We start from the raw sequence: 24,627 nt of genomic DNA on the forward strand, positions 1-24,627 counted from the left end.
CATTATTTACAAATAACCAAGCTATGGAAGCAACCTAAGTGTCATCAATAGATGCATGGATAAAGCAATGGTGCATGTATACAATGGATTATGCCTCAGCCATTAAAAAGAATGAAATCTTGCTATCTGCAACAATATAGATGAACCTAGAAGGTATAGTGCTGAGTAAAATAAACCAGGCAGAGAAAGAAATACCATACGATTTAACTTATTTGTAAAATCTTAACAAAAATAAATGAACAAGCAGAACAGGAACAGACTCAGATACAGAGATCAGTTTGATGGTTGCCAGATGGGAGGTGGGTTGAGGGGGACAGATGAAAAAGGTGAAGGGATTAAGAAATTCAAATTGGTAGTTACAGAATAGTCATGAGATGTAAAGTACAACTTAGGGAACACAGTCCATAATATTATAATACTATGTATGGTGTCATATGGGTGCTAGATTTATCAGGGTGATCACTTAGTAAGTTATATAATGTCTAGTCACTGGCTGGTAGACATGAAACGAATGTAATATTGAATATCAACTATAATTAAAAAATAAAAAATCATTTAAAGTAAAAGAAAATTCTCTACAGCTCTGGATATTTCTTATGTTGACACATTCAAGTCAGGGAGAGCTTAGCAGTGAGAGAAGGACTGTATGCCGACGTTAAAAGCAAGTCCATGTCCATCGTACCTATAGCACAGGACAGGGTTTTCACAAAGAATTCAGAGTGTTATTTCTACACATCTAGGGAAAGGCTCCCATGCTGAAGGCAGGGTAGGGTGGTCTGGAGACAAGGAGGAATGGCATCCTCGAGGCCCTCCCTATCCCCACCTAGCGCCCCTCCCCTGCAGAAACAGCAGGCAGTCTCCATGCAGGCTCAACAGGAAAGGCTCTGAGCTCAGAATAGCAATGTACGTGTACCAGCAACCGAGGAGCGGTTCCAGAGGGAAGACAGAAGCGGGAAGCATGATTTAAGAAAATGCCCAGTCCTGGAAATACGGGCCTCACCTCCCTGGGCCCCTTGGTGGGCAGCACAGTGGGAAAATAAAAACCCACTCAGGAGCTTCACGAGGGAATGCCACAACCCTGAGGCAAAGTGGTATCCCCAAAGCTTCCAGAGGAAAGAGAAGCAGGTCATTCACCCGTGAATCAGAGTAGCAAGAACAAATCTGAGAGTGAAAAGGAAGTATATCAATGAATTCCAAGTGACAACAGGAAATGATTTTCCTTTTGAATTCTGAATCAGGCCAAACTGCCTCAAGGTGAGGCTAAGAAACAAAATGGCATTTTCCAAGATGCAAGTCCCAGGACACTAGTGTAGGATGGGCATAATGCCAAGTGAGGGAATGAAAGCCAAGAAGGGGCCTGGGCTTCTGGAAGCAGCAGCTGGGAGTCAGAGGATTGAGGGTCCCCACAAGGAGCACAAAGATGGCTCAGCTGAATCCCAGATAAGAGCAGAAGAGGGGATGGCTCTAGAACAGGTTTTGCCAAGGAAGAACTCAGGCAGATCATTTTGTCACTGAGAAGAAATGTCTGTTTTCCTGTAGAGTTTAGAGAAGAATGTGTGATTGATGCTTAGAAAATTAAACAAACTAACAATCAAGGAAACAATATTAACTTCCGGAAAATAAAAATGCTAAGAAATAAATAGATTACCGCCTACGACATGATTCAGCTGAACACAGCACTTAAATAGCCCCAGTGATGTGAGCGATGGGTTCTGAGTCACCACAGCTGTGAGTAACACTCTGTTAGGTTCCTACACAGAACTTCTGAAGAGTTAAAATACTCTACCACATGTATACACTGCTTTAAAAAAAAAAAAAAAAAGGAGGATAAAAATCCCATGAGATTTTGGTCAAGTACAAACATCTGAGCCAGGCAGAAGCATCGGAACCATACAGATCAGCCACAGTGTCCACATAGGACCCACCTGGACAGACCACAAGGCCAGCAGTTGCAGAGCCCATCACACCAAGGCAGCCTCAACTGGACTGGCCCCAGAATGTCCTAAAGGAACAAACAGTGCCTCTCTGTCCCCAGGACCTGTCCCACCTGGGCTAGATTACTCAGAAATGGCTCTTATGTAGCAGGTAAGCTCTAAAACCTTCTTAAAATACAAAAGGACAAATATTATATGTTTCCATTTATATGAGGTCCCTAGAGTAGAGAAATTCACAGAAAAGGAACAGAGAATAGAGGTCAGCAGGAGCTGGGGGCGGGGTGGGGTGTTGGTGCTTCAGGGGCAAGGAGTTTCCATTTGGGAGAATGGAAACATTCTGGAGATGATGGTGATGAAGGCTGCACCACAGTGTGAATGTACTTAATGCCACTGAACTGTACACTCAAAAAGGGCTAAAATGGTAAATTTTACTTATATATACGTTACCATGATAAAAAATATGAAAAATGAAAAAAAATTTTTAAAGAAAAGCAAAGACACACTGATAGGTGTCCTGCCTGTACTTGTCACAGATCAAATGGTGCTGGTGGCATGCCATGGGTCACCCCATGCAAAGTCTTGTATAAACTGAGCTGAAAGAAAGTCTTCTGAGTATGAAGCAAGTGACAGTGTGTCAGTAGTGATCTGTGGTTACTGATAACTTTTCCAGCTGATGGTTTGACTTAAGAAATGATGTCCTGTCCTGGCTGGTGTGGCTCAGTGGATTGAGTACTGGCCTGCGAACTGAGGTTCGTTGGTTCAATTCCCGGCCAGGGTACATGCCTGGGTTGCAGGCCAGGTCACTAGTTGGGGGCATGTGAGATGTAATCAATCTGTTTCTCTCACACATTGATGTTTTTCTCCCTCTCTTTCTCCCTTCTTTCCCCATTCTCTAAAAATAAATAAAATCTTAAAGAAAGAAAAAAAGAAAAAAAGAAAGAAAGAAAGAAATTATGTTCTTATTTTCTAGATGTTCTGCTACTTTCTCATGCATGATTCCATCTGGGGGCCACGAGAAGCAGCAGGTGTCAGACCCCACAGGGCAGCTGTGAGCAGGGGTGTGTCAAACACCAGCTGCTCAGGGTGCAAGAAACCCACAGGGATACCAAATGACCACTTCACATCTTCACAGAGAAAAATCGACTAAAAAAGCAAAGTCCTCCCAGCTTTACTGATGGAAACCATTAAAAGGTCCTCGACCGCACAGAAAACAAACCACAAAAACATTTCCTTTGCCAAGAACCACTGATCACCAGGTCAGCAGGGCCTACCAGCCACAGGAGCACCAGCTCCCGTTTTGCTGAGAGCTGCCTCCCAGGCCCTGGACCTGAGGGCTGGTGACCCCTGGGAAGATGCACCTGGGAGGGAGCCTTCCCAGCTCAGCTGGAGAGCTGCCACTCTCACAACAGGCCTGAGAGCCCATTGTATTCCAGTGGGGCTACAACCAATTGAAAAGAGATCTACCATGCAGACCATCTGATATTATTCTACACTCTGAATGGACCTGTGGAGCTACAAACACAGAAGCAAAAGGCTTTTCTGTATTGAGAAGGCATTTGTTTTTGAACTGACAACTGCATAATCTTTAAAGAGAGGAGAAACACGTACCTGAAGGATGCTATCACTGCTGTGACTTCATCATCTGGATAAAAGTGAGTAACTGCATGATGTGCCCCAAGCAGTTCCTTCCCATCTTTCCACCAAGAAATATGGGTGTCCTGGTATGTGTTAGGTATACTGATTGAACAATTAAAGTTGACGTCTTTGTGTTCAGAAAGTATTATGTGGCTAACTGTGTGATCAAACGCAAGAGGCGGTATGAGCTTGGAGCTGGCCGAGGTCGTGCTGGGAAGGACTGCACTTCCTGTGTGGGGTCTTCCACGCTGGACTGGTGACACCACCATAAAAGGCTGGGCCCCGCGGGTGGGAGGAAAGGGGGACGGCACAAGGTCGTCTAGGTCTCCTGGGAATGGCCGGCTGGGCACGGTTTCTTTCCTCTCCTCGGCCAGAGCTGCAAAACAGAATAGTGACATTTAGCCTTTTAAGTACTGGAGTTTTCCAAGTAGGCTCTCAACGTATGAGGCCACGACAATGGAGAGTGAGGCACCTCACTGCCATCGGAATGTGTGCAGGAGGCGCAGAGACAGAACGTGAACAGAGCTATGAAAGACATCCTGAGCCAGGATGAGGAAAGGGGCCTGGGGGCTTCAAAGGGTCGTGGCAGGACGATAAGAAGAGCACACGTTGGGTAAACAGAAATGTGTCCTTCCCTGCAGACAAGTTACAAGAGGTTATGGCTGATGATCTCCTATTATGGGCTAAGTCTCTAAGTCCAGTTCTTCAGAGTAGTTAAGAGAGGGGCCGAGTTTCCCTTGAGCCTAAAGGAGGCTAAAGTTGTCTTCAGCTCAAAATAATCCACATACCACAGAGGCACATTTTGGGGTGGCTTGTTCTGAACCACACATCCCAATCAAAAACTTTTTTTGTGATTCATTCCAAGTCCTTCTGTTGCCAGTGGAAATGTGGTTCCTCCATGGAGTTGCAAGAAAAGCACTTTGGGGACCCATGCATGGGAGGGTGAGGTGTAGTGGTAAGGCTTAGTGGAGCTGGAGCAAACACAAAGGACTATCCCCAGTCGCCCAGTGTCTCATCCACAACCAGGTGGCTTAGTTCCATCCCTCTCTACAGTGGGGGTATGAGGGGGGTAGAGGGATGCCAACCCCCCTGGTAGGGATGCAGCCATCCCCTGGGGTGTCTGAAGCTATACCTTCCAGACGGAATCGGGTCCAGTCAGTCTAGCTCCTTTCTCTTTTATTGACTCCTAGCTGCCTACGCTAACACTTCCTAGCAAACTCAAGAGCCTGGAGGAAGGTGATGGCACCTGAGATCACTTTCTATCTGCCCAGTCACAAGACCGTGCTACAAATCTGGCCAATAGCCTTGGAAGGCCTCTACTGGTTACAAAGAAACCCACCCCTAGGTATGGGGGCGGGGGATCCAAGTGTGCTCATGTCAGCAACTACAGAATGACTCAGAGCATTTATCAAAAGGCTCGCTAGCTGGACTTGACCCAGAAAAGTTTTCATTTCATCTGGTTCAGAAGTATTTCTAAAAATATAGGCTTATAATAGTTGTACTTTCAGCTCTTTTAATGGCATTTTGGGAACACACGTTCTATGCTGCTTGCTATGTATTTAAACACAATGACCACAATTCTGGTGAAACAGGTAGGAGAGACACAGGCCTGGACACAGGCAGGTAGTGATTGGGGTACACTGAAGCCCCGATCCCTGCTCGAGGGCTGTGCCTCTTGTCATGTTCAAGATGTCACACCCTCCTGGGCTCCTGAATATGTGTGTGCAGAGGAGGGTGGTCTCTGCTTGGCATTGTGCCAGATTTAGTGAATAAGAATGCACAATGCAAGGCTTGACTTTGGGAGATGGACACACAATACAATATACAGATGATGTGTCATAGGATGGTATGCTTGAAACCTATGTAATTTTATTTACCATTGTCACCCCAATAAAGTCAATAAAAAAGAAAACAAGAAGGAAGAAAGAAAGAAGAAAAGAAAAGAAAAAAAGAACAACACCCACTTAAACTTGAATTTCAGATCAATAGCAAATAATTTTTTGCATAAGTGTCCAGCTAAGCGCTTATTTGGATAATGGAGCTACAAGCAGGAGATCTGGGGGCGCAGAGAGGAGGCCGGAGGGCGCAGGAGGCAGAAGGAGGGACCTGAGAATGTATTCCTCCGGTCTCCTCCCCGCCAAGCTCTCTGGGCTGCAAACACGCCTCAAATGAAGGCCACAGTTCTAGTCAAGGAGTACTGTCCATTTGACTTTCTCCCACATCAGGCCCACTCTCATGGCTGCTGCATTTGGGAATGTCTTGGGGTGAAGGTCAGGGTGGAGGAGAAAAGATTTCACTGGAAGGAACCAGGGAAAGCTCACTGCTTGTCTTTACACTGAGGTCTCAGTGGCTGTGGTGCAGGGCCCTCTGCATGCTTGGTGGAGGGCTACGTGGGACAACCTTGAGCAGTCGTGCGGACAGATGAGTGTGCTGGGGTGGGTGTTCGTTCACTCTGTGGACAGCAGGGCAGGGTGACTCAACTCACTAGGCAAGCCTGACACAGGAGTGGGGGCCTGTGCTTTCGGTAGGGGCAGGGAGAAGCCCAGCGCCTGGGTTCTATCCAGCACCCACCTTTCTCTGATGTGAGGTGCTCTCTGCAGTAATAAATGCTCTAGCTGCTTGCCTATGCCTTACGCACACTCTTTCTCTTCAGGCTTCCACCTCTGCCTCTTGTGTTGGCAAACTTACCTCTAGTCCCTCCAACTCACTGAGCTCCAGGGAGCCAGGTTTTGCCCAAATCACTATTTTTTACCTTTAAATATATAAACCTTTCACAGAAGGCATAAAGGAGATTGAGGAAAGCAAACAATATTTTCTTTGGTTTGTTCAATTTACTTACAAAATTTGAGTTTTCTAATTACAAATGTTACACAGTCTGTTGTGAAGAATTAAAATGTTTATAGAAGCATAGAAACTATAACATGGAAACCTGTTTTGTAATCCCAACCCTGCAACTTAACCTCTGATTACAGTTTGAGGTATAACCTTCGTTTTCCATGAGCCGAGCTAACTGAACAAACTGATGGCAAGGTCCCCACACAGATGATGTCACTGAAGCTGGGGAGCAGCCACACCCACCCTGTAATCCCTATGGATGGCTGAAAAGATAACTGGTCTCCATGACTTGATCTGCCAAAAGTCAGTATAATGATTTAATTGCCAACAAATATTTACATAGTGCCTCTTGGGACTCTGAGTTGCTGTGACAGTCTAACGGGGTCATGAAGGCACCTGCCCAGGCGAGAGGAGCAGAGGGTCCCAGGATTAAAGGGGAAACAGCATGGCTGACTGGGGGTGTGGGAAGGCCTTCCCTGATCCCGCCCCATCTCAGACTGGTTAGCCCTCCCAGGTGGGTGCTGCCCCCCACCTTTGGTAACATATTGATGTCATCCCTTGTTCAGTTCCTTTGCCCTGCTGGACGCACTGAGAGCCCCATGAGTCCTCTCATGCACACCACAGCCAGTTCAGACAGGAGCTCACAGTAGGTGTGTTGAATGAATAAGTAAAAGCATGAATGGGGAGGAGGGAGGGATGCACAGAGTTTCCAGGGGCACAGGTGGCAGGAAAATGAAGAGAAAGAAGAGGTCCTAGTGGTCTGGGAACACCAATTTAGCTGTCAAGTGGTGCTGCTCTGGGCCCTGAATCCCAGGAGAAGAAGCAGGATTCCTGAAGGTTTCTGCACAGAGGAAGGGCGGAGGCAGTGCTGGACTACAGCACCAGGAAGGAGGAGGCCTGGAAGCGGGGAAACCTGTTGGGAAGATACCCAAGACCTAACTTCAGGAGCAGCCAGGAGTGCAAAGGACGCAGGGGACAGAAGAGGCTGACCACATCAGCATTCTCTCCATCGCCACCATTTCATACAAGAAAGTCAGTCTGACTCAAATACTGAGGAAGGACACAGTCTCAGAGCACAGGGTGGTTCTCAGGAGGGGTCACTTGGCAGATTTATCCTGCCTGCTGCTTGTAGAATGCAGGGCATGAGGCTGCTTCAGGTCATCTCTTCCTGGTGAAAATGGGGATGGAATAACGGTGCTGCCCAGGACTGCCGCTGAAAATAAACAAGTATTGCTATATAGGTTCAGAGTAAGCACTTGGTCAATCTTAGCTGTTTCCTCATTTTATCACGAATCAGCGAAAACCTGCCATGGCGCAGTCCTGGAGAACTGCTGATTTGTAGGATTGGGAATGAGGTCCATAAGGTCGGTGAGGTTTACACTGGAATATCGTGGGTGGGCGCGCAGGGTGTTGTATTCACATAGTGGCCTGCATGAATGGTGCTTGAGAGCTGAATGAGTGTGGATCATGTGAAAAAAGGCAAAATGATAGTTATTCCAAAGGTTTGGAACCAAGGGCAACGGTTGATTAGGAATTTCATCTTAAGCTGCCAATTTTTCCCTGTTCTTACTATGCCAATTGACCTCGATTGTATGATGCCCTCCTCCCCCACCCGACCCCGTTTTTCCTCCCAGAAAATGAATACTTTAACATTATTTTGGGGGAGGTCAGATAAAAAATTTTTAAACTTCCCATTTTCAATATTAACCTATCCTTGTTAACTCATCTTCAAGGTAATAACAGCAAATGTGCTGGGCCTATATGACAATTGCCATTGTGGAAACAATGGTCAGCCAGCATGTGAGATGTATGAAAACCCACAGAGACTTAATGAGAATATGGTCCTTTCTGCAAGGCACCTTCTTTCAAGGTCATTTCCTTGTGTGACTGGGCTAGTGGCTAAAGTGAGAAGTTTAACATCACGAGCAACCTTGGATAAGTGGCCTCCCACTCAGGTCTAAGAGAGGCTGTCCAGGTGTTCTAGCAGCTGAAGGCCAACTCTAGGGGCCACACCCATGCAGCCCTGGAGGGACATGATGGAGCTCCCCTGCCACGTACCCACGATTCCCAATCACCACCAAGCCCTTGATCAGATTTCAATGTCAGCTTCTGAAAGACGAATTGTGTTTCCATCAAATTCCTTCTGTGCCCAGCATAGGGCAGGCCCATGGGGTGTGAGTAGCAAATGTTTACTCATTCAACAAAGAAATAAAGAAATCGGTTAGGTATACTACCCATTGATTCATGTGGCTTTGCCTTATCCTCCTGAACAAATTTGTCTGTAGCCTTCTTGAAGTCTGGAGGTGGCATCCTCTGAACCCAACATGGTGAATGGAATGGAGGTGACATGCCGTGAACACCTATGCAATAAATGGGTGTGATGCAGGCACTGTTCTGAGTGGTGTGCCAGCAGGGAAGAGATATGGTCCAGGCAAGGACACCGCTGCAGCTGCAAGGGGCACTGCGTTGGGACTGCCTCTGAAGCAGCACCACTTCCACCAACCACAAGCAGCTCCAGTGGGTCAGATGTTTAGGGACCTCAGTCTCTTAGACTTAACACTAGTCATTTAGGGGCTGCTAGTGAAGAAGCTGTTTTCTGAGTGATGAACTTGTGCGTTCCAAGTTCACAAATGCCTGCAGAGTGTGTGCTGAGCATGCGTGGTGGCAGGAGGGTTGGGAAGTGTTCAGTGGTTGGCCAGCACCTCTGCAGTTAGACAGGCCCCAGTCCCTCACACTGAGACATGTCCTCAGGGGAAGTGCTCTAACCCATTTGATCCCCTGCCAGGATCAGAGTCCCTGGGTGGATGCAGATGATGGGAGGTATCGGTCCACCAGCACTCTGTGCAGATCCTGGCTAAGGTGGGAGCAAGGGCTGGGGTTGCTGGGGAGGTATGTTTTACACAAGGCCCAGGCAGTGGCAACACTGGAGCAGGGTAACTGCTGGCCACGAACAAGTGGAAAAAATATACTTCCAGCCAAAAGGCTCTGGGCCCTGAGGAGGCTCCCTAGGGTGGGCCTCCACACCCTCTCCTAGCATGAGCGCCTAGGTTCTCCTGAAGACTTGGGTCTCAAGAAGATACAGGGAGCGACAGCTGCTGAAGTTGCAGGTCCCAGAGTAGCAAGGGCAGCAGCTGCGCTAAGCAGCCTCCTGGCCCTGCAGGCTGGCAGCCCTGTCTGATTCCTCTACCCTTGGGTGTCAGGTGCACTCAGCCTGCTTCACAGTCCTGGGAACCAAGTGGTGGGATAAGGGCAGGACTGAAGCGCCAGCCTGTGGGACCTCTGTCCTGGTCTTTCTGCTCTTCCTCAGACAGCAGGATGGGCAGAGGCAGGAGCCTGGGTCTCTAAGGTTCAGCCCAACCATCAATAGGCAGGGGGCGAGGGGGAAATGGAGGGCACTGCAAAAGTGAAGAGTGCCCTTGAACTCCCAGGGGTTCTCTGCTTCCACCTGTGGAGCATATGAGGGCAGGGATAACGACGGCAGCCTGGGGTTGGGCACTGCCCGGTGCCATCAGCCTGCTGCCCACCAGGCTTTGCTGTCCAGCAGCCCCTGCAGTGGAGGAGAGAGGCTCCTTCTGGGGTGAATCTGTGGTTTATAGAAAGGCTTATGGCCTCCAGAATCCCATTTATGTCCATGCCCCTGCCCCCCAGGAGAGACGTGTGCCTGGACTCGTGCCTCCCCTCCCACCAATTCTGGCTGATATTTACTATTCTCTTTATGTCCCTAGGCCACCTCTCTGTGACAGTTTAAGGACTCCTCCCTATCCCTCACACCCGCTGGATGAAGCCAAACGAGAACAAACAGAAACTTTCTACTTAGTGTCCACTTTATGCTAAAGCCAAGAATTCTCCAGTGATAAAGAGCAGCAACAATAATGAACGAGAGAAAACTTTTAAAAACTCTTTGACCTGAGGTCCTCAAGTGGTAAATGGTAAACATGAACCTCTGAGTGACTGCACTCAGCCACCTGGAGTTAGCTGCCCTGACAGGGGCCTCCGGGAAAGGAGGGGTGGGCTTCGTGCGCCTGAAGGGGTCCCAGCTGCCATGTGGGGGCGGGGCTGCCAGTGACAACCCACTGAGATGTCTGCACAATGAAGACGGTAAAGTCGGGGGTAAAATACGTCTCCACAAGAGCCCCAGCAGGCGCAGGGCTGCCAGATAAAAACAACAGCACACCCGTTACACCTGCATTTCAGATAAACAATGACTGTGTGGGATGATCTACTCAGTCAGATAAATTTAATGTAGTATCACTTTGCAGAAGTAGCCCCAGGGAGCTCTCCGTTAAGGGTCAGGCTAGGGGAAGAGTGGGTCTGGGGAGCACACAGAAACCACAGCATACCCATTAGCCCCTCCCACCTCTCTGAGTCCTCACCTGGAGGACTTGCTTCCACCTCTGAGCAGAAATGATGATTATCAGGTGTTCTCCCACTTACCCACTTATAGGGCGCCCATACATTAGCTGAGAGGAGAGAGAGCAGGCCCACAGGGGTCCACCTCGGCCTCTCCCCAGGCCACACACACACACACACACACACACACTTCAGCAGTGGGAGCCCCAAGGGTCTCCAAGGCCCTTAGGCAACCCCTTCAGCCTGAACCCCACTTTTTGACTAGCGCATTTGACGTTTCCTTGGTAGAACTACTTTGCAGGAAAAAGTTCCCCTAGTTCTCTCTGTGGGGAAACTAATGCAACAAGAAAAGAGAGTTCCAGGGCCTGACTCCGACACTCCACCGTCCTCCCCATGCTCCACCAAGCTCTCCAACAGAACACCAGCATCTCCAGGGACGGTTTCAAAGCTCTGACGCCTCGGCTCACCCACAGCTGGAGTTCATTAATAGGGGTGCCGCTGGGCGTCAGACTTTAGGAAATCCTTTCTACAGATTCTAACATGCTGCCAGGACCAGATACCCTGCTCTAAGGAATGCAGCATCAGATCACTTTGGTTGGGGCATTCCTAAGGGTCTGGCCTGAGAATTCCCATGAAGAAGACTCAGGTTTGAATGTACATGACTTGGGAGAGTGGTAAGTATAAGAATTCAGGGTCAGGGGGGCAAGGGGTATGCCCAGTTCACCCTTACTGAGGCCACAGGACCTTATGCAAGTCACCTGTCCATCTAAGACTCAGTCTCCTCATTATAAAGTCAGGCAGGTAACATCTACTCTCTCAGAGGTGAGAGCAGAAGACTACACATAGAACACTGCACAATGCTTGCTGTGCACAGACTTGCGATACGTGCCAGTTACTAATTCATAACATTAAACACATGATCTGTCTTATTTCAGAGGTGCCACTGGTCATGCACGGACTATCACTGCTGAACGTATGGAATCAATTATGCCTTAGATTTTAGACTATTCAGCTTCATGCAGTGAAAGAGGAAGATATGTTTGCTTAACCAAGGTTTTTCCTTCTCTTTCCCCTTTGGCAACACACCAACTGTCAAAGAAAGACACGGAATACTTCCTACCCAGAGTCCTACAGCAGCTTCCCCCTTGGGAGCCTGAGACTGGTTCTCCACTAGGGCCAGACATGGCTTTCGCAAGACCCAGGAGCAACTCTCAGATTCCAGGTTTCTTTGTTCCACAAACCACCCCCAGCACATATTGCCAGCCCAGCAAAAAATTACCTACAAAAACAGATGTAGGAATTCTGGTCAAGATGGAGGCTTACATAAATGTGTCTCGCCTCCTCGTACAACCACATCAAAATTACAGTGAAACTATAGAACAAGCATCACTCAGAACTGCCAGAAACTGAGCTGAATGGAAGTCTGACAACTATGGAACTAAAGCAACCACATCCATCCAGACTAGCAGGAGGGGGCAGAGACACACGACAGGCTGGTTCCACACCCACATGTGGTGGATAAAAATTTGGGAGGGATATCTCCAGAGAGAGGAGTCCCAGCCCCACATCTGGCCTCCAGCCCAGGGGTCCACTGCCAGGAAGATAAGTTCCTATAACTTCTGGCTGCAAAAACCAGTGGGGATTGAGTCAATGGAAGAAACTTCTGGAGCCCCAAGCAATTCCTCTTAAAGAACCCACACACGGACTTAATCGGACTCACTCTTTCTGAGCTCCATAACGGGGTAGCAGCTTAAAAGGCACCAGTGGTATACAAGGAGGAACTAAAGTGTCTGGCATCAGGGAGAGAGCTGAGGGACAGCTTTCTCCCAGACAGAAAGGCAGGCAGAGGCCATTGTCCCTTCTCTGAACCCTCCCCCCATAGAGCCACAGAGCCAGACAGGAGGGAGCCATATCTGAGACTTCATCAACCTGGCTCACACTGTTTATCCCACCCAGGGGAATCCCTGAGGCTCCACCCCACCCAACTTACTGCCCACCCAAGCTGTTAACAGGCTTTTCCATATGAATGGCTGGTCTTGGCTCAAGCTTCACAACTTCCTAAATCCTCTCAAACAAGCAACAGCCGGCCTCAGTGAGCCCTCAGCCTCGGTTCTTCTTGCTAAGTGCCCAGACCTGGCACTAGCAGGAACCAGCCTAAGTTCACAGTTTGGCTTTGCCTGGGTACCTCCAAGGCCAGCCCAAGTTGCAGCCATCTGCAGATTGCTTTATAGCTCAGGCAGGGTGGCCCCAGGCAGAACGCAAGTTGGGGCTGAACTTGACCTGCATCCCTCAGGAAACTGCAGGGCCTGCACGCCCGTGGACAACTACAGGCCATGTCAGAGCACCAACACCCTGCCGTTGCACAGCTGATCCTCCACAGAGGACAGAGGTTGGTGGTCAGTGGTCACCAACCTTGCAGCTGACTGGCCTGGGTAAATCCCTCCCATTGACCTGCCAATAGCAATCAAGGCTCAACTACAAGAGGAAGGTGTACTCAGTCCACATAAAGGGCGCACCTGGAGTACCCAGCTAGGATAATAGAAAAGGCTGTGCCACTGGACACTACAGGACACCTAATACATAAGGCCACACCATCAAATTAGGGAGTCATAGCAGCTCTACCTAATACATAGAAACAAACACAGGGAGGCTGCCAAAATGAGGAGACAAAGAAACATGGCCCAAGTGAAAGAACAGATCAAAACTCCAGAAAAAAGAGATAAATGAAATGGAGATAAGAAATCTATCAGATGCAGAGTTCAAAACACTGGTGATAAGGATGCTCAAGGAACTTAATGAGAATCACAAAAACATAAAAAAGATCCAGTTGGAAACGAAGGATACACTAATTGAAATAAAGAACAATTTACAGGGAAACAACAGTAGAGTGGATGGCACTGAGAATCAAATCAAGGATCTGGAACATAAGAAAGCAAAAAACAACCAATAAAAACAAGAAGAAAAAATAATTAAAAAGAAATGATAGCGTAAGCAGCCTCTGAGACAACGTCAAGTGTTTCAACATTCACATCATAGGGGTGCCAGAAGGAGAGACCAATCCACACTTGTTGGGTGGGAAAACGGAAGAGGTGGCCACGAGCCAAGGACTGGGCAAATTCTGGAAGCTGGGCAGAGCAAGAAAGTGCATGCAGTCTGCCCGACAGCTTCCTGAAAGGAACGTGGTCCTGTCAAAAGCTGGATCTCAGCCCAGTGACCTGGGGCCAACTTCTGACCTACACAGTTGAGATAATATACTTCTTTGTTGTTTTAAGTTTTGATAAATTTTCATGACAGCAAAAGGGAAAGTGATACAGTATAATTCCATTTACATAGCATTTTTGAAATGAATTATAGAAACAGAACACAGATCAGTGAATGCCGTAGTTAAAAATGTGATGGGGATCCATAAGGAAGGGGGCCATGCTGTTTGAAAGAATGTAGAAGGGCCCTCCCCAGAGCATCCATGAGGTCTAGTGTGAAAAAGGTGCTATACAGTTTTGAACTAAGAGCTGGAGTAACAAAGAGAAGACCCACCAGGAAATCTGCCTGGAGAGCATGGCAGCACAGCTGATGAGACTAGAATGGCAAGGACCTGCCTAACCAAGTGCAGATTAGTGGGAGATGCCTGAAATGCTGAACTGTGGTCGGGAATGCTGCGTCGCAGACTTCTGCTTTTCTGGAGGATGGTACCTCTGACAGGTATGTTCTGAAACTGGCCTGGTTTGGCAGGGGGTACTATGTGTTTTTGGGTGTTTTAAAGGGAGTAGGACTTAATGGCAGAAACCTGCCATTATTCTGAATCTGTAAGACTTTTAAACATACCCACTTTCCTTTTCCACCAAACTTGTATTGGGAATCGCACTTCTTGGTGGCTGGCAATCAGACCCCACAGCTATTCCAAACAACACAGGCTGGGGTTCTATAGCAATCAGGCAAACCAAAAACACCCTGACTTTATCCCAGTGTAACCCATTTCAGACTTCTGTCCTTGAGAACGGTATACAAAATAAATTTGTGTTGTTTTAAGCCAAAAAAAAAAAAAAATGTGGTGGGGCTGGAGGGAAGAGGGTGTGGCTACAGGGGGCACCTGAGGATCCTGCTGGTGATGGAAGCATCCTGGTGTCAACATCATCCTACTGTTTTCTAAGATGTTACCATTGGGGGAAACTAGGGAAAGGGTGCCCGGGAGCTCTCTGTATTAATTCTTGTTAGAAATAGCACGAGAAGCTAAAATGATCTCAAAATTAAGAGTTTCATTTTAAAAATCCAAATATGTTCAATATGGTCTATTGGGTAAGAGCAAAGGACCCAGCTCCTATATCACCTCCCCTGCACTGGGAAGGCTGGGAGGTGATGCCAGGATGGCCTCAGCCAGCTTCACAACCCACCCTGAAGAGTTTCCCAGACCTGTTAGAACATCCTTGGGAGGAAATATCTCAATCCAGATCTTCCATGGCAATAACCTGCATATGAGATGTGCACAAAGAGGCCTTTTCTCCGCTTCGAATAACAAATTTGGCAATATATAACAAAGCTGAAATTGCATATAACCTACAACTTAGCATTTTTGGCCCCAGAGATTCATTCTGCCCACAGTGAGACATGCACGAAAGTTTGTAGCTTGACTTGGGCAGTGATTTTTTTTTCAAAGATTTTATTTATTTATTTAGTGATGAGAAGGGAGGGAGAAAGAGAATGAGGAAAACATGGGTTGGTTGCCTCTTGCACACCCCCAACTGGGGACCTGTCCTGCAACCCAGGCTTGTACTCTGACTGGGAATCGAACTACAACCATTTGGTTTGCAGGTCAGTGCTCAATCCACTGAGCCAGGGTCCAGACAGTGGTTTTAACACATATATTTGTCAAACTCATCAAACTCAACACTTAATATCTATGCACTTTATTATAGCAAATTAAACCTCTATAAACAAAAGATTAAAAAGAAGCATGTTCATGGCAATAAAAATATTTAGAAAAACCTAAATGCCCCATAAGAGGTGGATAAAATAAACTATGATATAGTCACATATTTGCCTATGAAGATAAATGAACTAGGGAAAACTTTTCAACCCAGATGAAAATGAGCAAAGACATGAAAAATGTCTAGCAAACAACAAAGAGTGAAACAGCAAGCCAAAGAAGAAGGCACACTATTCACATAACATTGTATAACGTGTGCATGGCAGCAGCTGCTGATGTCCCACTCAATGCTCATACTCCCTTTTCCTACAAATGGGACCCCAGCTCACTCAGGGTAGCAGCTTGTCTAGCTAACACACTTGATTTGCCCTCTTACTTGCCACTTGAAGCAGCCAGGGAACTCTAAGCACAAGTCCTCCGCATGGAGCTTCACATAGTTATCATCCTCTTGCCCTGGCTGAGTAGCTCAGGTGTTTAGAGCATCCTCCCGACATTCGAAGGTTGCAGGTTCGATCCTGCAGGGCACATGCAGGAGTTAACCAGTGAATGCATAAATGGCTGGAGCAGCAGATCAATGTTTCTCCCTCTCTCTCTAAAATAAATAAATTAAAAATAAAAAGTCATCATCCTCTTCCTCTCCTGTCCTAAAAAGGAAAGACTCAGATGGTATAACACAGTCTTCTGTCCTTCCTGATTCCTTCTGCTTGTAATACAAATGCAATGCCCAGAGGAGCAGCAGCCATTCTAAGGCAGTGAGTTCCAACACCACAGTCAAGGCGGCAGCTGGAGAGGCAGGTCCCTCGCCACAACCTGGAGCCTCTGTCCCAACCCAGCCTGGCTGCCCTCACACTGCTTGTCAAGTGAGAGAAATACCTCTCTTTCGATTCACTGAAGTGAGGTTTGCTCTTACATACAGCCAAATGGAAATCCGAACTGACTGCTGTAAAACCACACTGTAGAGTGCTGCCAGGACAATTGTGTCTGGTCAGAGGATAAAGAGATGCCTGGGAGTTAAAACACCTACTATGGGGAAGTGGTTGCTCTGGGGGAGGGGAGGCGGGGGATGAGAATGGTGAGGGGAGAAGGGGGACTGCACCTCTATTGCTGATGGCTGGTTTCTTATGCTGGGTGGTGAGTACAGAGGTGCATATTACTACCCTTTATATCTTTTTGTGTATCCTAAATATTTTATAACAAGATCTGAATATAAAGAAAAAAGCAGGTGGGAAAACAAAACATAATGGTAAAAAGAGAAAGTTCAGCCTTTAGGTTTACTGGCTGGCCCACCAAATGACAATGGTGGGAACCCACCCCACGTGGCTCACATGAGGGACCTCAAGCTTCCTCCCACTTGTGGGTCCAAATAGCATAAGGGTGCTTGGTTTGGGGAACTGTCCAGCCCGCATTTGTCACCCTAGTCAAAGAGTTGCCACCTGCCTTGGGTAAATGTAATTATCTTATTTCTACCCTTAGGGCCAGGTTCTGAAGTGGAAGTGGGGGTGACGCTCTCCACCCCTCCTCAAGAATAGGATGCACTGGATCTGTGGTGGGTAATGACATGTGCACCCCAAAGACTGAGCCCACAGGTCCTGGGTGGGGCCCGGGCATCTGCATTGTGAAAAAGCTTCCTCGTTGACTCTCTCCTTGTCCTCCGAGCTCACATCAAAACTGGGATGAGAAGGCACATCTCTGGACTCCCAAAACGGTTGTTTTTTTTCCTAACTAATGCTACAGATCTAATGCTAACCCTAATAAGCTTTCTTTTTTCTTTGCTCCAAAACTTTCAAAGAACATGGTTTTCACCCACAAATCTGCAAATCACGGGCCAGAGCTATAAACAGGCTTATAGGCTGCTTCCCCTTCCTGTGTGGGGACAGACAGACAGCCACGGGTGAGTGGAAACCCGCCGGCAGCTGTGGCCGCAGTGGGAGCCACGAGTATGGATCAGCCGGCCGAGCGTTCAGTCGGGAGTCAGTCCTGGACGGAAAACCATGTTCGGTGACACTGGGTCCCTGTTCTAATACTCTGCACCAAGACAGCCTGTTCTGACTTGTACAAACCATCATTTTCCAAAACCATAATGAGGCCAGTCTATTAGCAGCTTTAACAATCCCTCAGGCTTAAAATAGTAAAATAATCCATTCTCCCCAATAAGCAAGGCTTTCTCTTGTGTCTCACCAGAGGCAAGACCGCAGCTAAGGCAAAGTCTAAGGTGTTTACCATTCCTGAACGTGGAGGTAAATGGATACCCCTTCCCCCAAAATAAAGATCTGTCCCATTTGCCTGATTATAGGTGCCAACCTGCTACCCCAGTCCTGAGGACGGGCCCCTCCTTGAAGCAACCAGAGCAGGAACCACCCATGTGACCGGAACTTGCTGGGGCCTTACATGGCTCAGTAGACGCTAGGCAGCACCTTTGATGGGACTAAGAAATATCCAAGACACCACTAATGACTGAGTACAAGGGAAAACACAAGAGCATTTTAAAAAATAAACAAACCCTACACACTGAGATATGAAATGGGTTCTCTCTAAGATAAGTCTCTCGAATATTCTTAGCTTTCGGTGTAAAAATTTTCTTAGATGACCTTGTCCAAACATAAAATCAACATTTACTTCTCTCCTTCCCTCTGCCCCGCCCCCCTCCCCTGCTCCTTCTCCTACCCCTGCCACTGCAACTCATAGAAAATCCATTTTACCTTTAAGTGAATAAAGAAACACTGGCCATGAATGAAATGGGCAATGAGATGAAATAAAATGCTTTAGAATTGAGTGTAGGTTTCCCAGTGAAATGTGGAAGACATGATCACCCTTTCTTTATCACTTTAAAATGTGGGACCTGCATGGGGCTGGGCCCACTGGGTCCTGCTGTGTAACAGAGGTCCAGGGAGGGGGCAGGATACAGCTACCAAGGAGGGCCGCCCCACTACGCAGTCTCACAGAAGTGGGGAGGGCTGGGCCTTGGCTGCAGTCAAGAATCTTCCTCACATGTAGTTCAAAGCCACTGCTCAGAGGAAGCAACCTTGGGTCTCCTCGAAGGGAGAAAGTGGGAGTTAGCAGGTCCCCTCAATATTCCTGCCCAACATCCTGATGGAATTCTGAACTCTTGCCAGGCTGAGACAGGGGGCCCAAACAAGGAAGGGGTAAAGAGCAGGAACAGGTTCCCCTTCTGTCAGGGTTCAGCAAATGCCTGGAGTGCTAGAGGCAGGTCAGGGCTTCCCCAGGTACACCTGAAGGTCGGCTCACATCTGCCACCAACAGGAAGTACCCAGTCAGGAGGGCACCTGGGCACACACACAACTGGCACGTACAGACCTGACACAAGCACATGCATATCAGGCAGGTACACAGAGGCTGGTCTAAGAAACAAAGCCATGTTTTCCATCCACTGTAGCCAAAAGACTTCACTTGACAAACCTGGTTTTCGCTGGTAAAAAGGAAATAGCTGGATGTTTACACTCAAAAAACAAAAACAAAACAAAAACCACACCCACATTGGCGTGGGAGAGTAGAGCAGGAATTGGCCTTCATTTTTAACCTCACAGGGAAGCACATGACAGGAAGCTATTCCTGGACAGAGTTAAGTCTGAATCCAGCAAGTGAAGGTAAGAGGGCAGCAGGGCAGGGGTGGTCAGGGCAGGCCCTGCCCACCCATGACAAGTGTGGGTTTTGCGAGGGAACTACCAGGAAATAAAATCATGAAGAACATAGCTAAGACTCTGAACTCAGGACTGATACCCCACAGCCTTGTCCCAGAGGGAACAGGGGAGGGTGGCCCACAGTTCTGCCCCCATAGTTCAAGGTGCAATTTAGGATACATTTCAATGAGAAAAGACCCTTTCCTACCAACACCATCTGTCCAGCAAAAACAATTACCCCAAAATACGAGCTCTCCCTAGCCAGGTAATTCAGTTGGTTAGAGCATCGTCTTGATACGCCAAAGTTACTATGGGTTTAATCCCAGGTCATGGCACATACAAGAAATCAACAAATAAATGCATAATTAAGTGGAACAATATGTTTCTCTCCCCCCTTCTTATCTCTCTAAAAATCAATCAATAAAAATTTTTTAAAAAGAAAAAATGAACAAAACAGGCCCTGTCTAGTATAGCTTACTTAGTTGGTTGAGTGTTGGCCCATGACCAAGGGTAGCTGGTTCAATTCCCAATCAGGGCACATGCCTGGGTTGCAGGTTTGGTACCCGGTCAGGGCACGTGCAAGAGGCAACCAATCGATGTTTCTCTCTCACATCAGTGTTTCCCTCTCCTTCTCCCTCCCTTCTCCTTACTCTAGAAGTTAATAAATAAAATCTTTTTAAAAATGTTTGAGCTCAGAAGAATGGAGGAAACCATTGGTAATAATGGCTAATACTTCTGTAGCACTGACTATACAACATAGCTCATTTCATCCTCCCCACAATTCTATGAATAATTGAGAGTCCCACTGACCAGAGAGGAAACTGAGGCCAGCCAGACAAGGTGAGAGCTGGCTTGGTGGCTATTCAGACTGTGAGCCAAGCCTCTATTAAACACTTCATTCCAGGTGAATGCTTTTTTCAGTATTTATAATCATTAACCTCCTGCTGAGATGCATGCCAACCACAGCCTCCTGCTCTGGGTTAAGATTAAATCTATGACAATGAGCCAAAATTAAGGCACTCAGGGCCACCACCACCTGAGGGCCAGGCAACCTGCCCCGGTGAGGAGCTGCTAAATCTGTGTTTTCAACATTAAGAAAAAATAGTTCTTGATGTTTTCCCAGTTGGAATAGTTAAGACAATATAAAACATGCTAACATGCTATACTGGAGTTAACAGAGTCCAAAATCTATCTTCTCTCAATGTCTTTACTTTTCTTGTAATGAAACCACTTTGGCATCACAGTGAAATCAAAGGTGATTTTTGTATGAACCAAGACCCCCCCACCCCCACCCCCCAGAAAAGGGCACAGGAGCTGCAGCAATTTTGTTTCTGGAAAAATCAGTGGGGAGACAGATGGAAGAAGCACATGTGAGGCCATGGAGGCCTGGCCCTGGACATCATCCAGACAGTCACCCACTGAGCACCTGAGATAGGCTCAGCACTGTGCCATCCACCACCAGGTGGTGAGAAGCATCATTAGGAATTTTAAAAGGTGGTGGATGGAGAAAGAAACAGAGGTAACTGGACGGGGAGAGAGCAAGGGAAAGCTTCTTCAGGACAATATCTGAGCTGAAACCCAAATCAAAAGAAGCCAGCAAGGAAAGATCTTGGAGAAAGAGTCAGCCAAAGGACAGGTCCACTGCAGAAGTGCTAAGAAGAAGACACTGTGGAGGAAGCAACCTGAACAAGGGGGAGTAACTGGAAATGAGTCAACAGGAGTGAGAGGCCCTTAGAGTCCTTATAGATCCTGGAAAGGAATGAAAAGCCATCTGAGGATTCTAAACAAGGGACTCATCTTCAAATCTCATTCTGGCTACTGTGTGGGAAGCGGCTGTTTCTTGTGTCCATTTATGAAGGTCCTGGCTCAGTGTGTCCACCTGGCAGCATATTCCCAAATCTCAGTCATCTGAAGTCAGCCTGTTCAGAACCAACTCTGGCTGCTAACTTACTGGCCATGCTCCTTGGATTATCTAGAAATTATTTCTAAAAACATGATGAAAAGACGTCATTACTGTTAATATAAAAAATAACTGCGCTCTATTCAGCACTTCAAGAAAATGAATCAGAATAACTTTCCAAAAATGATTTATCTGGCCCTGCTAGTGTGGCTCCGTGTATTGAGTGCTGGTCTGCAAACCAAAAGGTCTCCGGTTCAATTCCCAGTCAGGGTACATGCCTCGGTTGTGGGCCAAGTCCTCCATTTGGGGGGTGGAGGTGCCAGAGGTAACTGATCAATGTTTCTCTTCCTCTCTTTCTCCCACCCTTACCCTCTCTCTAAAAAATAAATAAAATCCTTAAAAATAAATAAATAAAAATTATTTATTTGTGACATATGCCCTGACTACTCCCAGAAAGCATTTGAGGCCATTGTTATAAAACCAGTAAGCAAAAGGACAAATTCAAGTTTTCCCTGGGAAGTTAGTGGTATTTTGTAATGTATGTTACTGCATCCGTTTGGGAGTAATACACTAACATTTAAGAGCTTTAAAAGCCCAATTTGTTCTCAAGGTTGAGTTTAGCTGCACACAGAGCTCTGTCATGGACCAGCTTCTGGAAATGCCTTCACTGTCACCTACTTTTATATTTCTCCTCTGTCCTCTCCCAGCACACAAAAGGGACCCCTCTTTGCCAGGTTTTGCTGCTCACTAGCACCCCCACCAGACTGATCAGACAGGGCAGACCGAAATGCCCCAGGGGCAGCAGTCTCACTTCTACCTGCCTGCACTGCAGCTTTGAGGGATGGTGTGTGTGTGTGTGTGTGTGTGTGTGTGTGTTGGGGAATGGGGGGTGGGAGGATTCCTGGCTTTAAGTGATGGGTAAGTGTTAATTATTTATTCATCCTTCCACAGCATAGAGTTTACACACACAGTCTACCAGATCCTGTCTCATAAGGAGGCCACCTGGACCCACAGTATGAAAACTTAAAATTAGACCAAGAGTCTATTTCCATCTTGAATCCCTTCACCACAGCGCTCCTGCTTCTGCTCTAATTCTGCCAGTGAGAACACCAGGCTTTAGGCTTTTCAGTGCTAATAGTGTCAGACATTTCCCAAGTAAATTCAAGATAAAAAGCAAAATTACAACAAAAAAAAATGAGGAAATTTTTCATTCTTCCTGCTGGGTATACTTTAACAAAACTTTAATGATTATCTGACTAAACCTGACTGTCAGCTCCAAAAGTTTTCTATTATAACTTTTTAAAATTTTAGAAAAACACCCTCTTTTTAAGTATCTTATACCAAAACTATTATTTCCATTACTTTTCACCACACATTACTTGTACGACTATTTATGGCCAGCCCTCACTAGTAAAAAAACATAACAGATTGGCAGATTATGACAAATGGGTCTGGCAGAAATGCTGAGGAATTTTTGAGGGCTTGTGAGGTAGAGAGAAGGATTGTTTTAGTTTTTTGATTGGTTTTGTCTTTTGATGTTTGTTTCAAATTGCTGTGTTGTCCCAAATTATAAATTGATTAGACGTAATTTCATGTGCAAAAAAGATGCACTGCTTAAGAACTTTTCATTTGTCTCTGACTAGTGTGACTCAGTGGGTTGGGCATCGTCTGGCAAAGGGCAAATCCAGAATTTGCGAGGTGGATTCCTGGTCAGGGCACATGCCTGGGTTGGCGGCCAGGTCCCCAGTTGGGGGCCAGCAAGGGGAAACATCAAGGGGTGTTTCCCTCTCTTTCTTCCTAACCTTCCCCTTTATCTAAAAATAAATAAAAATCTTTAAAAAAAATCTATTTTAAAAACAATAATTTTTCACTGACCAACTGAGCTTTCAAAGGAAAAGTTTTAAGTAAAGTGCTTAACTGTAACTTGAACTTTCCGGGTATTCTTGAAAACCACCTTTGACTCTTAATAGGTGAAAGCTACTCAGCCATGTTCATGGTCAAAAAACGCCCACGCTGGATGGAAATAGCTTAGCCAACGAAAAATGCCTGGGATGTGTTTATTTAGCATACCTTCCTCCTCTTTTCTTTGTCTTTTTTGGTAAGGCCTGGTTAAGTTTCTCCCTGCTTCCAGGAGAAGTGGATCCTGACCAGACTTCTACCCTGTTTTCAATCCCTCACCCGCGAAACAGCTGTGGGTGCAGAACCGGCCCGCTGACCGGCCTGCTCTCATCCTGCAGCGTCTACACCGGAATACCTGTGGGTACACGTGGCTGAACCAGGGTAAATCTAGACGCTGTCCCAGCACAGTCGATACTGTCAGGTAATAACAGGAGTACAGAATGCGCCCCCGTTCTCCTGGCCCTGCACCCCCACAGGCTGTCCTGCAGAGGGACGCTAGTATTGCCCACCGGGGCCCAGTGAGAGCCGTGGGAAGGCCACCCGTCCCCCACCCCCATCCCCCGCTCCGGCCTTGATGCATCGTGCCCAAACAACCACCCAACTCCGCACCCTGCGCGTCTGTGGGCTCAGGTCGTTGGGAAGGCGAGTGTACGGCCCCTAGAGCTACCGCCAAAGCGGGTCCAGCTGCGCAGAGGGGCCCAGGGAAGTTTTCCGCGCATTCCTGCCTAGACCTGCGACCACGATCCTCTTCGCGGAAAACTTGGGCACTCACAGCGCGCCGCGAGCGCGAGCTCCTCCCCTCGGAAAGGGGGCCCCAGTGACCCCCGCCCGCTTCACGGGACGCACCTACACTGTCTGTCCCGGCGCCCAGGCTCTGGCGGTCCCAACCGGGCTGAGGGTGAGGGTGCTGGGGGGCGTCGGGGTAGTAGGTGTTTGCAAACCAGCCCAGCAGCGTGGCGCACTCCCCTTCGCCGCCTACTGACGCCCCTGCCCCGGCGGAACTCCCAACACTGGCCCTCCTCTCCCGCCCCTCGCCCCGTTCCCCGACTCCCCCTGCCCTCGCCCCAAGTCCCCGGGCCGCGCGCCCCCTCTCCCAGACCCTGAGTCCTGTGCACTCACCCCCTGTCCGAAGCCCGGGGACGAAAAGCCAAAGCAGCAACGGCAACAGTAGCAGCAGTGGCGGCGGCGGTGGCTGCGCCTGCCCCATCCCGGGGCCGCGGGTCTGCAAATTCTTCCCAACCTGCCGGCGGATAGGCCAACGGAGATACGCAGTCTGGCGCCTGCCAGCAGGCGCCGGGAATGCAGCTGGGAGGTGCAGAACTCTGGAAGGGGCGGAACGCTGGAAGGGGCGGCACCGGGGGTGCGGGGAGAGATCAGGGGGCGGGCCCAGAGGAACGAAGGGGACCCGCCGGCCGGCAGCTGAAAGGGTGGAAGGGACAACGAGAGGAACGGGAATGGAGGCCCATCTAGGGGAGGCGCGGCCGAGGAGAGAGGTGCGGAGAAAGGGACCGGTGC

General features: G+C 47.9%; 1 protein-coding gene across 1 annotated transcript in view; it reads right to left on the bottom strand.

Annotated features, from left to right (window-relative positions):
- MERTK (MER proto-oncogene, tyrosine kinase) overlaps positions 1 to 24,373 on the bottom strand; it is a 95,616-nt gene extending 71,243 nt beyond the window's left edge. Inside the window, exons 1-2 of the mRNA XM_090281737.1 lie at positions 24,232 to 24,373; positions 3,543 to 3,945 (exon numbers count right to left, since the gene is read on the bottom strand). Coding sequence (XP_090137863.1) covers positions 3,543 to 3,945; positions 24,232 to 24,319 — 491 coding nt within the window. The 5' untranslated portion in view covers positions 24,320 to 24,373. The remainder of the gene's footprint in view (positions 1 to 3,542; positions 3,946 to 24,231) is intronic.
- Between the last annotated feature and the right edge of the window lie 254 nt (positions 24,374 to 24,627).

This window comes from Furipterus horrens, unplaced genomic scaffold, assembly GCF_987537825.1.
Source record: "Furipterus horrens unplaced genomic scaffold, mFurHor1.1.pri manual_scaffold_6, whole genome shotgun sequence".
NCBI classification, from domain to species: domain Eukaryota; kingdom Metazoa; phylum Chordata; class Mammalia; order Chiroptera; family Furipteridae; genus Furipterus; species Furipterus horrens.